This window comes from Nuphar pumila, chromosome 1 (genome assembly GCF_984573655.1).
Source record: "Nuphar pumila chromosome 1, dmNupPumi1.hap1.1, whole genome shotgun sequence".
Taxonomy (NCBI): domain Eukaryota; kingdom Viridiplantae; phylum Streptophyta; class Magnoliopsida; order Nymphaeales; family Nymphaeaceae; genus Nuphar; species Nuphar pumila.
The window spans coordinates 61791739-61806679 of NC_143249.1; the positions used below are offsets into that span (position 1 = coordinate 61791739).

The 14941-nt window shown below is 38.0% G+C and overlaps 1 protein-coding gene across 1 annotated transcript; it reads left to right on the forward strand.

Moving 5' to 3' along the window:
• Window positions 1-11831: 11831 nt before the first annotated feature.
• LOC149848969 (uncharacterized) lies at window positions 11832-12374 on the forward strand. The gene is made up of 2 exons (XM_090006255.1): window positions 11832-12052; window positions 12218-12374. The coding sequence occupies exons 1-2, from the start codon at window positions 11832-11834 to the stop codon at window positions 12372-12374; spliced, it is 378 nt and encodes a 125-aa protein (XP_089862381.1).
• The last annotated feature ends 2567 nt before the right edge of the window (window positions 12375-14941 follow it).

Genomic DNA, 14941 nt, shown 5'->3' on the forward strand with positions numbered 1-14941 from the left:
AAGTGATGCCTTTCGGGCTCACAATGTACTTGCAACGTTCATGTAATTGATGAACCAAATTTTTCGTCCATTCGTGGACACCTTCGTGATCATGTTTATCGATGACATCTTGATCTACTCAAAGAGTTCTGAGCAATATCGAGAGCATTTGCATATCATTTTGGGAGTACTTTGAGTGCACAAATTTTTTGCCAATTTCTCCAAATATGAGTTTTGGCTCAAGCGAGTTATGTTTTTGGGTCACATGATATCTAGTGATGGAGTTTCAATGGATCTAGCTACGGTTGAAGTCGTGTCAGGCTGGAGGCAGCCTTGAAATGTCTCTGATATTCGCAGTTTTCTCGGATTGGCAGGATACTATCGACGATTCATCCAAGATTTTTCTAGAATTGAACTATCGTTGATGAAGCTTTTGTGAAAAGGCATCAAGTTTGAGTAGACTAACGCTTGTGAAGAGAGTTTCTGGATCCTCAAGACTAAGCTGACGACCTCTCTGGTGTTAGCTTTACCTTCTGGCGGAGGTGGTTTTGTGGTGTACACAGACGCCTCAGGAACATGTTTCAGATGCGTGCTAATGCAACATGGAATAGTTATTATATACGCATCAAGGCAGTTCAAGATTCACGAGAGAAACTATCCAACTCATGACCTGAAGTTAGCAGCTGTAGTGTTCGCCTTGAAGTCTTGACGACATTATTTATATGGAGATACATTCGAGATCTTTTTTTACCACAAGATTCTCAAGTACCTATTCTCTCAGAAAGAATTGAATATGTGTAAACACCCCAAATTTTCACCCTCATCCAGTGTTTGTCCATTTCATAAGTCATTACAGATCATTGCATGTCATTGCATGTATTCTGCATAGCATTGCATGTCATTACATCTCATCTTCGAGATCCAGCACTCCTATTTCAAAACATTCAATCCAGATTTGAATTTTAAAGCTTTATTTCAAAATCAATTTCAAAACCTGGGTTTTTATTCAATACTTTGTCATTTTCCAACCCCAGGACTTTATATTTCAAAATATTTTCTCAGAAAACAATCTAGATTCCTTTCAAATTCAAACTTTAATCGATTTCAATTCACAGATGAGACCCATTGAGGTGGTGTCGCTTCTGAATTCTTCTATTCATCAAATTTTTCAAATTTTTGAAAGTTTCAGTCCGATCAGGACTCTGTCTCAGAGTCCTAATCCAGTCAGGAGTCTGTTTTTAAGTCTGTTTTACTTCCATTTTCAATCTTTTCCGTTTGCTTTCAAAATTTAGGTCATTTTACATAGTCCAGTTAGTTCAGGACTCTATTTTAGAGTTCGGTCGAGTTGGGAGTCTAACCCTGACTGTGTTTTCTGACTTATTTCATCATTTCTTGATAAAATCTTTTGAAAATTCTTTCATTTGGCTTTTAAAATCTAAAATCTCAGAGTCCTAAGAGTTCAGGACTCTAACCCGGAGTTCCAGTTCGCTTGAGACCCTATTTTCAAAGATCTTGAATTTCAAATACTGATTTTAACCCCTTTTCAAAGCCATTTTCAGTGTTTATTTAAAAAATGTTCAAAATTCGATGTGGGCTCACTCAGTTAGCATCATATCCAGAGGAATTCTAACTCAGTTAGGACCTTATGCCATTTCAAAAATCCTAATTTTAAGTTTACTTTTGAAAATCTTTTGAAAACTCCTTCAATTTCAAGTTTTAAAATCACTTTTTGAAAAACTCAAGTAGGGCCCACTCGGGGTGGCGCCATATTCGAGTAAGTCAGGGCTAGACTAGGGTTAGTTGATGTCTTGGTTAGTGTTAGAGGTTTAGAAGAGTCAAAACCATTTTGAAAACTCATTTTGAAAATTAGTTTTTAAAACTAGTGTTTTTAAATGTTTTTAAAGGTGTTTTAAAAACCCAAATGTGAAAGATGCCAAGTGGCATCACATTTGGGGGTTTTCTAGGTTTAGTTAGGGGCTAATTAGGGATTAATTAGAGTCCCACCTAGGTTAGAAAACCACAAAAAATCGTTGCCTTTAGTGGATTTATTAGAAAGAGTCCTAAAAAAATGAAAAACCTCTTAATTAACCCTAATTAAGTGACTTTTTGAAAAACTATAAAAAGGGACCTAAGGGGGGCCAAAAGGGGGACTCTTTTCTCTCCAATTTTCGTGGCCTCTCTCTCCTCTCCAGAACCTCCACCTTCCTCCATTGCAGCTGCAAGCACCAAGGTAATATTTTTAATATTTTTTAGTTTTATTTAATACTTTTTCATGTTTTAAATCAATTTTAGCCATTGGTGTCATCTCCTTCATGGATTAAACCATGGATTCAACCTCAAGAACCATCAAGAATCAGCAAGAACAATACAAGAAGGTGATCTAACCCTGTTTTGGATGATTTACAGGGATTTTAATCCATTAGAATTGATTTTAATATGGTTCTTTATATTATTAACCAATAAAATATATGATTTACCCTTTTTAATGGGTTAAATCTATGTTTTAAAGGTGATATCAAATTCCAGCCATTGATTCCCTGTTTTTAATTTATTTTCATGGTTTATTCATGTTTGTTTTACGTTTTACAGCATAAAAATAATTTTTATTTACTGTTTTATGGTTTATTTTATTTATTTACATTAGTTAATGCATGGTTTTTCAAGTTTCTTAAATTTCTGTGTGTTTTAGGTTTAGAATAGTAAAGATAATGTTATTTCGGATTGAAGTTCTCATTGTTTAGTTCTGATTTTTTTATATGTGGTGAATGCATGAGTCATTAAGTTACTGTAGAAAAATCAGAGGTTTTGCATCTCGGGAACTCTGTCAAAAAAATCAGACATCAAATCGGGTTTTTAAAGCTTTAAAATCATGGTTAAAATCAAGAAGGTAACTTGCTGTGATGATATTTCTCTCATCTTATATCCGATTTTAGATCTGTAAAGTGCTATGGATTCACATTGAGTAGAACTGCCTTATGGGAAATTTTCGGATTTTTTGATCAATGTTTAGTATTTTTCCCCTTTTAGAGAATCTGTTTTTAAATTTAAAGCTCGTTAGGGTTTACCAAAACCCTAATCAGACTTGTGTTAGTCATAAATCCCAAACCACAGATCCGATTTTAGATATGTAAAAAGTGAGTATTGTTATTTTTCTGTCTACTGTTTACCACTAAAATTTCAGAGATTTTTGTTTAGAATTGCTATTTATGTCTGTATTTTCAATCTGGAATAGCTGTTTTAATCCCTGTTAAGAGTGATATATTTTAGCTCAGATTGCCGGAAGGGTTTCTCCCTAACCGGAGATGATTTTTCCGATATGTAAATTGGTAAATCTCTGTTTTTCTTCTTAGTTAGTCTCTGTAAAATTTCATAATTTTTCATGGAGATTTGACCCCTGGTTCAGGTCTTGGACTGAGACTGGTTTGTGAATTAGGTCAAAAATAGCATATTTTTAGGGTTTAATGCAATTTTCGGATTAATGCAATGTCAAAAAATTATTTTTATAATTCCAATTCGACATTAGGGTTATAACAAGTGCAGGTACCAATTTGTATGGATTTTGGAATCCATTTGATGTCTGAATTAAGCAAATTGCAAAACCGGGTTCCTGAAAGATCCAAAAACACTGCTAAAATCACAGTTTTTGTGATATTATTGGATTTTCGTGCATAAGCATATATTTTTAGGATTTAATCATGTTCATAATCATATTAGGATGCTTTAGGTTTAATTTTGTGCTCATTTGATTTCATTTAGTGCATAAAACCTAAGTTTTTACCAAAATCTATTTCAGAAAACCTTGATTTCAAGGCCATAGTCTTGCTATCGGGGGCAATTTGGTCATTTGACCTAAATTTCGAAATCCCTAACCCTAATTTCATATTTTTAATCATGTCATAGCATATTTGGTTTGAGTTTATTCCATTCAAATTTCAAAACTTGCATTTTATCAAAATATCTTTCTAAAAACCCTAATTTCAAGGCCATAGTCTTGTTATTAGGGGTATTTTGGTTATTTTGACCCCAATTTCGAAATTTCATATCTTCTCTTCCTTATTTATTCCATTTTATTTCATACTTTATCATTTTGATTTAAGGGAATCAAGGCAAAAAGGCTTATATCTAGCAAAATCCAGCAATTTCTAGATATTACTGGATAAATCTAGAAAAGCCAACATATTTTCATTAACCAAGTTTTCTAGTTTTGCAGATACATTGAAGACTTTATTTTTCATGTATTTAAATTTCAATAGTGATGTAATTTGTAATTAAACTTTGGAATAAGAATTTATATTTCCTGCTTAGCTTAGGCAGCATTGCATATAGTTTATTTTTTTTAAATAATGTTAATGTGTGATGAATGATGATTCATGCATATTCTTACAAATTCACCATGGTCTACACGAATGGCACATGCACTAGCTTCTATGAAGTTTATAAACTTGGTGGAATTTGTATTTATGGCCATAGTCAGAATATGAATGATACTTAGATTTATGATCTTCACATTGGCCACATTCAGCCTACACTCTTAGGCTAACTTCAAAATGCACTGCATTTCTCAAAAATACAAAAAGTATTTCTCAATTCCTCAAATCCATATTCATTCATTTCATGCAATTGTCAATTCAAAGAAGTTCATTTTCTCAAAATCTCCTAAGTCTTATATCAAAATCGATTTTCCTAAAAACATTGAATTTCAAAGAATATTTCAAGTGTTTTTCAAGTTCATAAACTCAATTTTCCAAAGTTATGCAGTCAATTTCAAAGTTTGAAGTTAGAATTTTTCTAAGTCTTATTCAAAAGAATATGGATTTGCCAATGATATTTCAAATATTTCCCAAGTTCCAAATTCAAATTTTCTAAGTTAGAATTTCAATTTCAAAGTTTGAATTCAGAGAAACCAAGTCTCTTAGAGTCGATTTTCACCAAATGTCAAGGATTCCTCAAAATCGATTTTATTTCTCTCAGAAATATCTTTCAAGTCCTAATTCACGATTTTCCATGTGATATCATTTTCAAGATTTACATTTTCTAAATATTTCAATCATTCAAAGCAAACATCATGTTTTCAAATGTGCATTTTCTGAAAATTCATAGCACATGCCTGATTCTATGTGCATTTAGAAATTAGAATATGATTTAGACAAGTTGAATAGAGTAGAGCATAAGATTGATCCTTGGTTCAATTACCCCTGTTAAAGGTGGCAGGAACGGTTGAACCTCGTACCGACAGGCGAGTCCCATTCTACGGAATTTTCCCGCATTTTAAAAACGGAGGCGAGTTATTTTCAAAATCTTTTTCAAAGGTCAGTTTGACTTGCAAAAAGTTAAAAATTTTGCGATGATAACAGGTTTGGCGACCGTGATGGGACCTGTCTTCGCCTGATCAATCTAATGCTCTAGTTAGTTCAAATTGTCAAAATCGATTTCCATGGAATGTCAGCTTTGCTTTATGATATCATGTGAACCTAGGAGCCTAGACTTGAACCCAGCTGACATGGAATGCATATAGACTAGGTATGGTTTGGTAGGACCATATTGAGGAGAATTATTCATGCACACATAGACTTAGGTCTAATACAACACTCCTCAATTTAGGAATTGTATGAAAACAATGTTTGCTTCTTCAAATATTTCAAATTTCTATCTCTTTAGGACTTAGAGCCTTCTGTTTGATTGCATGTGCTCATGTTTTTCAAAAATCACCCCACCTATATTGTCAAGGTCTTCACGTTGCTGGGCTCTCTTCCAGAACCATAGTTCGGGACAGAGCCTCACAACTGGGCCACCTATTTGGGCGAAAACCCCCCTGCCACGTACCAAGGGCCATAGTCCAACGTATATCGGCAGGTGCTCAAGGATGTTGGAAAACTTGAACCTAGAACCGGAGAAATTGATTTTATGCCACGTACATCGAGCCTTGGCTTGAGTATATAGGCATAACTGGATTGGATACAGTTGATCTGAACCTTAGAGTTAGGATTAAGGTCCTACAGCTATTTCAAAATTTGTGCATCTAGAGTCAGCTTTTAGGGAATGTTGTTTGTGCATACTTGTTTATGCAGAATTTGATTGAATATGTTATTTCCTTTTTATTTTCCACATTTTTCTGAATTTTCTAAATTACTGGACGATTTTTCAAAATTCCTCAATCTATGTCCATGTACTGTCCATGTTTTAAACCTTGAATGATTTTCCAAATACTTCATTTATTTCTTCATATTTCATTAAACCCTGGACGATTTTCATAAAATTCCTCCATTTTCTTCAAAACTCCAGGTGATTTCCCATCTTTCCTATCTTCTGGATTTCGAATTTCCTGCTTTATTTTTATCCTGGCTGCATTTTTCTCAAAATTCCTGTATTTTCCAAGTCTTACTCCAATTTCCATGTCTTCCAGTCCGATGGCATCCAGTCAGCTTGATTCAGTCTTCCCTGACAGTCACATCTCCTACGAGGTGCGACAACGTCTTCCCGAACATCGAGTCCTCAGCACCGGATCCTTCTTTCCCCGGTGGTATTATTCATGGTTCAAGAACTTCTCTCGTATGTTTCCGGACCATCTGGACGAGTGTGGATTGGAACTGGCGTCCGCAGTGGGAAAGCAGACAGTCAACGGCAACTTGATCCATGCACTAGCAGAACGGTGGAATCCGAGCACTTCTACCTTCTGGTTCCCGTGGGGCGAGATGACAGTGCTGATGGATGAATTTTCAGAGATCATGGGATTGCCCGAGCCAGCCGGTCAGCCTGGAGATCCATTGGAGAAACAGTTTCTGATTAATGTTAAGGGTCTGGACCCTAAGGATGCCTTAGCCCGCATGACAGGACGCAAGTCTTGGCCTCTGATTGAAGAAGATGGAAATGAATATGTGGATCTGCTCGAAATCTACAGACAGCATGGGACATTTGTGGAAGTCAGTTCGTTGTCTAGAACAGCTCGAGAGAGAATTCAGCACGCGATGGTTCTGTGCACGGTGGGATTGGCTTTCTTTCCCGATGGACGGAATTACATGGATATCAGAATAGTTCAGCTTCTAAGGAGATGGGGAAGTCGACAGACCAGCCGCCTCTCAATAGCCATGGCCGCACTCGCCTTTCTATACCGAGGGTTGACTCGTTTCGCACTCGGAGAATCGATTCTAGTCGAAGGGTGCACCTATGCCTTGCAATCTTGGTTCCTCCGGCATATGCCAGTCCGAGCCAGTTCCTTCAGATACAATGGTGAAAAGCTTCTTCCAGTTGCGCGATACCGGTTCTTGATCGACAACCTTCAGGAGGAAGAGGTCGTATGGGATTACTTTGATCATCAGGAATCACCTCCCAGATACACTTATGCTTATGGCAAGCGATTTAGACTACTTGGCCTCTTCTTCTGCGCATACTATCATACAGAGCGGTGTGTCAGGCAGTTCTCTCAGAGGTAGAAGCGCGTAGAGATTCGTCCACTAGCAGGGGTTCTGCCAGAATTCAACCTCGCATCAGATCAGTGGTCCGGAGCATACCATTCTGCCAGACATGGCTGGGATTCCTTTGTCAATCTTACTATTTTTCCTGGTCCTCGAGTGTCCTCTGATTATCCAGAGTGGTGGAAAATTGTTTGTCCCCCTCCCCTCTGTCAAGAGTATTATTGATAAAATCATGTTTTTCCCCTCAATAAAATTCCTTTATTTTACATCTCATCTTGGTTTGACGACCTCGCCTAGGTAACAAGGCATATTTCCAGTTGTTTATTTTGCAAAGAATAGCAGCGCAATTGTCGTAATTCCAGCGATGACTCAATCCCTAGTAATGGGATACTCTTTCAATTGTCTATCAAAATTCTCAACAAATATTTTCCTTCAACCAAATTTCCTTCAAAAGCCTAATCATCAGTTCTACCTTGCAGAGGGCATCAGTAATATCCAAGAGAACATTTGCGATACCCGATGGTTGATACAAGATCCAGAAAGAAAACCTCATCAGTTGAAGGTGTTGCATACTCAGTCACTTTAGAAGAGGAAATGGACTCACCCCGATCAGTCAGAAGTCAAGGTCAGCAAGCAGAGGATGATGTTGATCCTCAGATATATGCTATGTTCAAAGAGATGATGACCAAAATGTTGACAGAACAAGTTGAAGCTAGTACAGAAAAGATCCAGGTCAAGCAGAGGGCAAAAGGCCGGTCAGCCAAGAAAGTTTTAAAACTATCCAAGAAATATATCCAACACAAGGATACATCTGATGAGTCAGAATCAGTAGGCGGCACTGATAAAGAGTTTGAAGTCTGGCAAGCACTTCAAAGATCCCCTCATAGGCAAGGGACAACCTATAAAGGGAAAAATCAAGCAATGGATGATCCGTTCCAAATACAGCTGAAGGAAATGGCAAAGAAGATTAAAGATTTGCAAGCTCGCGACAAGGGCAAGAAGGTCTTTAGAAGCAAAGATTTCTACAAGAGCATCACTCCCGTCAGGAATAATCAAGATTCAAAAAAGACAAATTCTGTTAAGGCCCACCGCGAGGGGTGCAAGGATAACAAGGGCAATCATACAAGTCAGAAAGAGAAATCTTTAAAGCAGAGTGAAAAATTGAGTCAACAGAAAGAGAAGAAAAAGCATGATGGTTGGGGTTACGATCGCGAATTCACTCCTCTAGATCAGCCCCTCGAAGAGGTCCTTGAATACATGCTGAGCAAAGGAATGGTTAAGCTTCCAAGAATTGCTAATCCTCTGGTCGCCCTAGGGAAATGGAAAGACCGCTTCTGCAAATTCCACCAAACAACGGGGCACGATATTGAACATTGTTTCGTCTTTAAGAATATCATCCAAGATCATATCGACAAGAATCTCTTCATTGAAAATGAGAAAGAGTACTGGTCAACTGTCTTATCCAAGTCTCAGCAAAAATCAAGTACTCGACAAGAGATGCAACGTGATGATCCAAACCAGGACCACAAGATGGCCTCGTTAGATCAAATACTCGAGAGTTTCTTGGAATACATGCACACAAAAGATACAGTCGGGTCTCTGAAGGCTCACTCCACATTTTCTACCAATTCTACCAGAGGTAGCAATGGACAAAACAAAAGAGGAGGTAGAAAAAAATCATACTGGAGGCTCAGGAAATCCAAACTCATAGAAAAATGACCTCACAAGTCGGAAGGATAAAATGGACAAGCAAGATGACAAGTCTTCCTCAAGTGTCCAATTCGAATTAAAATTCCAAAGAAAACCAAAGCATGATGGTTGGGGGTACGATCGCAATTTTACTCCCTTAGAACAGCCACTGGAGCAAGTTCTGGAATACATGATAGCCAAAGGGAAGGTTAGACTCCCCAAGATAGCAAATCCTCCTGTGACCATGGGAAAGTTTAAAGATCAGTTCTGCAAATTTCATCGGGCAATGGGTCACGATACTGAGCATTGTTTTGTCCTTAAAAATATTATCCAAGACGTCATTGACAAGAATATTCTCGTTGGAGATGAAAAGAAGGACCATTCATCCTGATCATGTTTCTCCCCAATCATTCAAAAATTTGATAACACTAGCACTTTCCTAATTTCTCATCTTGCTTTTATTATTTCAAAGGGATGATGTAATCTCGTCTGTCTTTCCTCTATTTGTTACCTTTCCTTCAATACATCAATAAAGTTGTCAGTTTTTCTCGCAAGCTCAGTGCCATTTTTTTTATTCTCCTCGGCAAAATGTTCTTTTATGAGGAATGACCTCTTCAGAGTCTCTTCTGAATCAATCAAAAGCCAATTGTCGTGTCACCTTCAGAGAGCGCTCCTCAAACATCAATCATTTATCCTTTTGTTCAAATTCTTCTTTCCCAGTTACACTGGGGCATTTTCAAAATTTTCATTTTATCTTCAAAACTTTCTGTATGCAGGCAGGATGAACAAATCTCTCATTTCACGCACTTGTGCATGCATGTGCACCCATTTACATTCATGTGCATTTGCATACATTCATTCGCATTCATCTGCATCAATTTGCATTTGCATCGATTACCCATTCAGGATAAGGGATAAATTCTAAGACCCCGACATTTGTCTAGGTCAGCGTGAGGGTAAAAGATTGAAAATCTCACATTACAATCATCAAGCGCTTTCTAAACACCAACCTTTTTCAAGTTCGTCCTGCGGGCCGAGTTTTTATCAAAACCATTTTTACCGGTCAACCTTCGGGTGAAGCGAACTTTCTAAATCCAGTTTTCACTGGTCGAACTTCTTAAATCCAGTTTTTACTGGTCGAAGTTCTTGAATCCAGTTTTCACTGGTCGAACTTCCTGAATCCAGTTTTCACTGGTCGAACTTTCTAAATCCGGTTTTTACTGGTCGAACTTCCTAAATCCGGTTTTTACTGGTTGAACTTCCTAAATCCAGTTTTTATTGGTCGAACTTCTTGAATCCAGTTTTCACTGGTCGAACTTCCTGAATCCAGTTTTCACTGGTCGAACTTCCTAAATCCGGTTTTTACTGGTCAAACTTCCTAAATCCGGTTTTCACTGGTCGAACTTCCTGAATCCAGTTTTCACTGGTCGAACTTCCTAAATCCGGTTTTTACTGGTCGAACTTCCTGAATCCAGTATTCACTGGTCGAACTTCCTAAATCCGGTTTTTACTGGTCGAACTTCCTGAATCCAGTATTCACTGGTCGAACTTCCTGAATCTGGTTTTTACTGGTCGAACCCTCTAAATTCAGTATTCACTGGTCAGACTTTTTCAAATTGGCCACATTCAGCCTACACTCTTAGGCTAACTTCAAAATGCACTGCATTTCTCAAAAATACAAAAAGTATTTCTCAATTCCTCAAATCCATATTCATTCATTTCATGCAATTGTCAATTCAAAGAAGTTCATTTTCTCAAAATCTCCTAAGTCTTATATCAAAATCGATTTTCCTAAAAACATTGAATTTCAAAGAATATTTCAAGTGTTTTTCAAGTTCATAAACTCAATTTTCCAAAGTTATGCAGTCAATTTCAAAGTTTGAAGTTAGAATTTTTCTAAGTCTTATTCAAAAGAATATGGATTTGCCAATGATATTTCAAATATTTCCCAAGTTCCAAATTCAAATTTTCTAAGTTAGAATTTCAATTTCAAAGTTTGAATTCAGAGAAACCAAGTCTCTCAGAGTCGATTTTCACCAAATGTCAAGGATTCCTCAAAATCGATTTTATTTCTCTCAGAAATATCTTTCAAGTCCTAATTCACGATTTTCCATGTGATATCATTTTCAAGATTTACATTTTCTAAATATTTCAATCATTCAAAGCAAACATCATGTTTTCAAATGTGCATTTTCTGAAAATTCATAGCACATGCCTGATTCTATGTGCATTTAGAAATTAGAATATGATTTAGACAAGTTGAATAGAGTAGAGCATAAGATTGATCCTTGGTTCAATTACCCCTGTTAAAGGTGGCAGGAACGGTTGAACCTCGTACCGACAGGCGAGTCCCATTCTACGGAATTTTCCCGCATTTTAAAAACGGAGGCGAGTTATTTTCAAAATCTTTTTCAAAGGTCAGTTTGACTTGCAAAAAGTTAAAAATTTTGCGATGATAACAATATGAGACAATGACATTGGCTCGAGTTCCTCAAGGATTATGAGTTCATGTTGTCTTACCACCCTGGTAAGGCGAACGTCGTGGCAGATGCGCTTAGTCGCAAATCGAGCATTATTTTGGCTAGCCTTGTGTGGAGCTAAAAGTTGATCGAGGATTTCATGGCTTGGAAGCCATTTTTGCTTAGAGACAGAATAATCAAATTGTCTGGTTTAACCATCTGATCAAAGATTTTGCCTAGGATTGTCGAGGCACAGAAGCTTGATGCTCAGTACGTAAAGCTTTTAGCTCGAATGGAGGAAGAAGGTACATCTTTTCAAACTGCGGATGATGGTAGCATCCGTATGAAGGATCAACTTTGGGTGCCAGATAACCCTGAGTTGAAGGAGATTCTTGATGAATCTCATATGTCAAAGTACACCGTTCATCTTGGTGGTACGAAGATGTTCAAGGATCTGCAACAGAAGTATTGGTGGAACAGAATGAAGCAAGAAGTAGCAGCGTACGTCTTGAGGTGCTTGACTTGTCAGCAAATCAAGATTGAGCACCAACGTCCTAGAGGTTTCATGTAGAGGATCGAGATTCCTTAGTGGAAATGGGAAGATGTTACTATGGATTTCGTGGTAGATTTACCACCAACTAGATGAAAACATGATGCAATTTGGGTAATTGTGGACAGATTCACCAAGTCTGCTCATTTCTTGCCTATCAGGATCAGTCAATCTCTTGAAAGCTTAGCCGACTTGTATATCCGAGAGATCATAAGGTTACATGGTGTACTGATGTCCATTACTTCAGACCGTGATCCCAGATTCATGTCACGATTGTGGGGATAGTTATAATCAACTTTGGGAACAAGATTGAAGTTTAGTACTGCCTTTCACCCTCAAACCGATGGTCAGTTAGAAAGAACGATCCAGATGTTAGAAGATATGTTGCGAGCTTGTATGCTCGACTGACAAGGCAAGTGAGATTCACACTTGTGTTTAGTCGAATTTGCCTATAATAACAGCTATCACGCTAGTATCGGGATGGCTCCGTACGAAGCATTGTATGGGAGACCTTGTCGATGATCATCATATTGGGATGATATCAGCAATAAATCCAGTGAATCGCTGATTGTTCTTCAGTACTACACTCAGCAAGTGCAGAAGATTCAAGAGCATTTGAAGGCATCGCAAGATAGACAAAAGAGTTATGCTGATAAGAGACGATGAGAACTTTTGTTTGAGGTTGGTGATATGGTTTTTGTGAGAGTTTCACCGACCAAAAGCATTTTTCGTTTTGAAAAGAAGGGAAAGTTGAGTCCCAGATACATCAGACCGTTCAAGATTCTCGAGAGAATCAGAGAAGCAGCTTATCAGATTAAGCTACCTCAAAAATATGCCCAGATCCATAATGTATTTCATGTGTCGATGCTAAGGAAGTATATTCCTGATCCATCATACATCATTCGATATAAAGACGTAGAAGTTTAGGAAGATTTGACGATAGCTGAGAAGCCTATCGAGATCGTTGATCGTTGAGATCAAGTTTTGCGTACCAAGACCATTTTGTTGGTTAAAATATGTTGGCAACACCATGGCATCGAAGAATACACATGGAAGCCTGAAGCGAGCATGAGGGAGAAATACCCTAATCTCTTTGATGATTGATATTTTTGATTACGTGGACAAAATCCTTTTTAAGGAGGGTAGGATGTAAGGCCCACAAATTTTTCTAGAAAATTCAATGCATAATAAGAATTTTTAGAGAAATGCTTTTGTATATCTATGAGGATCTTTGCATACATACATATATATATATATATATATATATATATATATATATATATATTGAAACAAATACACATGTATGCATATTGCAATGCATTTTTCATCAAAACCCTAAGTTTTATTCAAATTGCATGAGATCAATTGAATTGCACATCGATGAATTTGATTGATTTAAAACCCTTTCATTTCAAGAAATTTGAATGTGGCTCTAAAAGAATTATGGGTTTTATCAAAAATAAAAATTGAGCAACTCAATATATATATATATACAAAATTTATTTCAATTTTCTTCGTAGGCGAGCTTGGGCTCGACTGGGAGGTCGAACCCAGCCTTGGTTCGACCTCACTGGGCATCACCCATGTGAGGTAGCCCAGCTAGTCACGTTGACCAAGCTGGGCGGTGGCAAGGGAGTAATAAAAAGAAAGCATGGATTGGCCATGTGGGCGGCAGCCCATGGCATCCATGTAATATCAAGAAGAGTAATAATTAAAGTAGTGTATTCTCATTTGGTGCATGGGGCGGCTGCCCCATGGCACTTTGGAAAAATTTAAAAGCAAATTTAAATAGAGGTGGATGAGTGGCTCACTTTGGGCAGCCATGCAAGGGTATTACACCCTTGCCACCGCCTAGAGGGGTGTGTAGAGCATCTCATCCATTGAATCTCTCCAAGAGATCCTAGCCATTCATATCCCATGCTAGGGATATAAAAGCTTTTAAGAAAGAAAGAGAGCCCAAAAAGGTGACATTTTTGGGAGCTCTCCTTCTCCCTCTCTTTCTCTCATCTTCCTCTAGCTCTTCCGAAAATCTGAGTGTGAGTGTGTGGTGTGGGCATTCATTTTTGTGAAGGTTCCATCTCAAACTAAGAGAAGTCGTTCTCTTCTCCTTCCCCAATCCGAAATCAATGTGAGTATTTCACCCTATTTTTCCATTTTACTTGGATTTGCATGTTGGTTAATGCGTGAAGCCAAAGAGATCCTTGTACATCTGTTGCAGGCACGAATCTTTGGCAGACTAGTGGTGTTCGTTTGCTAATGCATGTAGCTTTTTATTTCATTTGAGCACCCACACACTCTAGCATTTTTGAAGATGTTCTTCATCTTCGTTTGTTTCTGATTTCTTTTGGAAATGCTTTTGTTTTGTGGACTATAGCAAAGCCCTGAACTTCCTCCTTTCATTCCATGAAGCATGAGGGGTTCTAGGTGGATAAGATGCAAGCATTATTTGTTTTTCGTTTCTTGCATATAGTAGAAAGATTCTTCTCATTTTCCTTAGTTTCGCACACATGCAAGTTCATGTTTTGTTTTTGGTTGGATGCATGGGTGACCAGATTGGACTCACTCGCAGCCCAACCTAGTCACCATCCTCTTCTTCACCTTCTCAGGCTTCCATAGCCTTGTGTTGCAGCAGTTGCATGTGCTGCAGCCATGACCCAAGCCGACCGAGTGATGGTCAGTCTGGGCCACCTTTCCCCTTCCCCTTTCCCTGTCCATAGCCAAGCTACAACAGCACCTTAGCCCAGGCCCTCTTGCCTTCGGCTTGACTGGCTTGAATCACCCTGGTTCAGACCTGTCAGGGTCACCCAGAACCGAGCAGGGACTCCCTGTCGTAAGCCTTGAAAAGGCTGGTA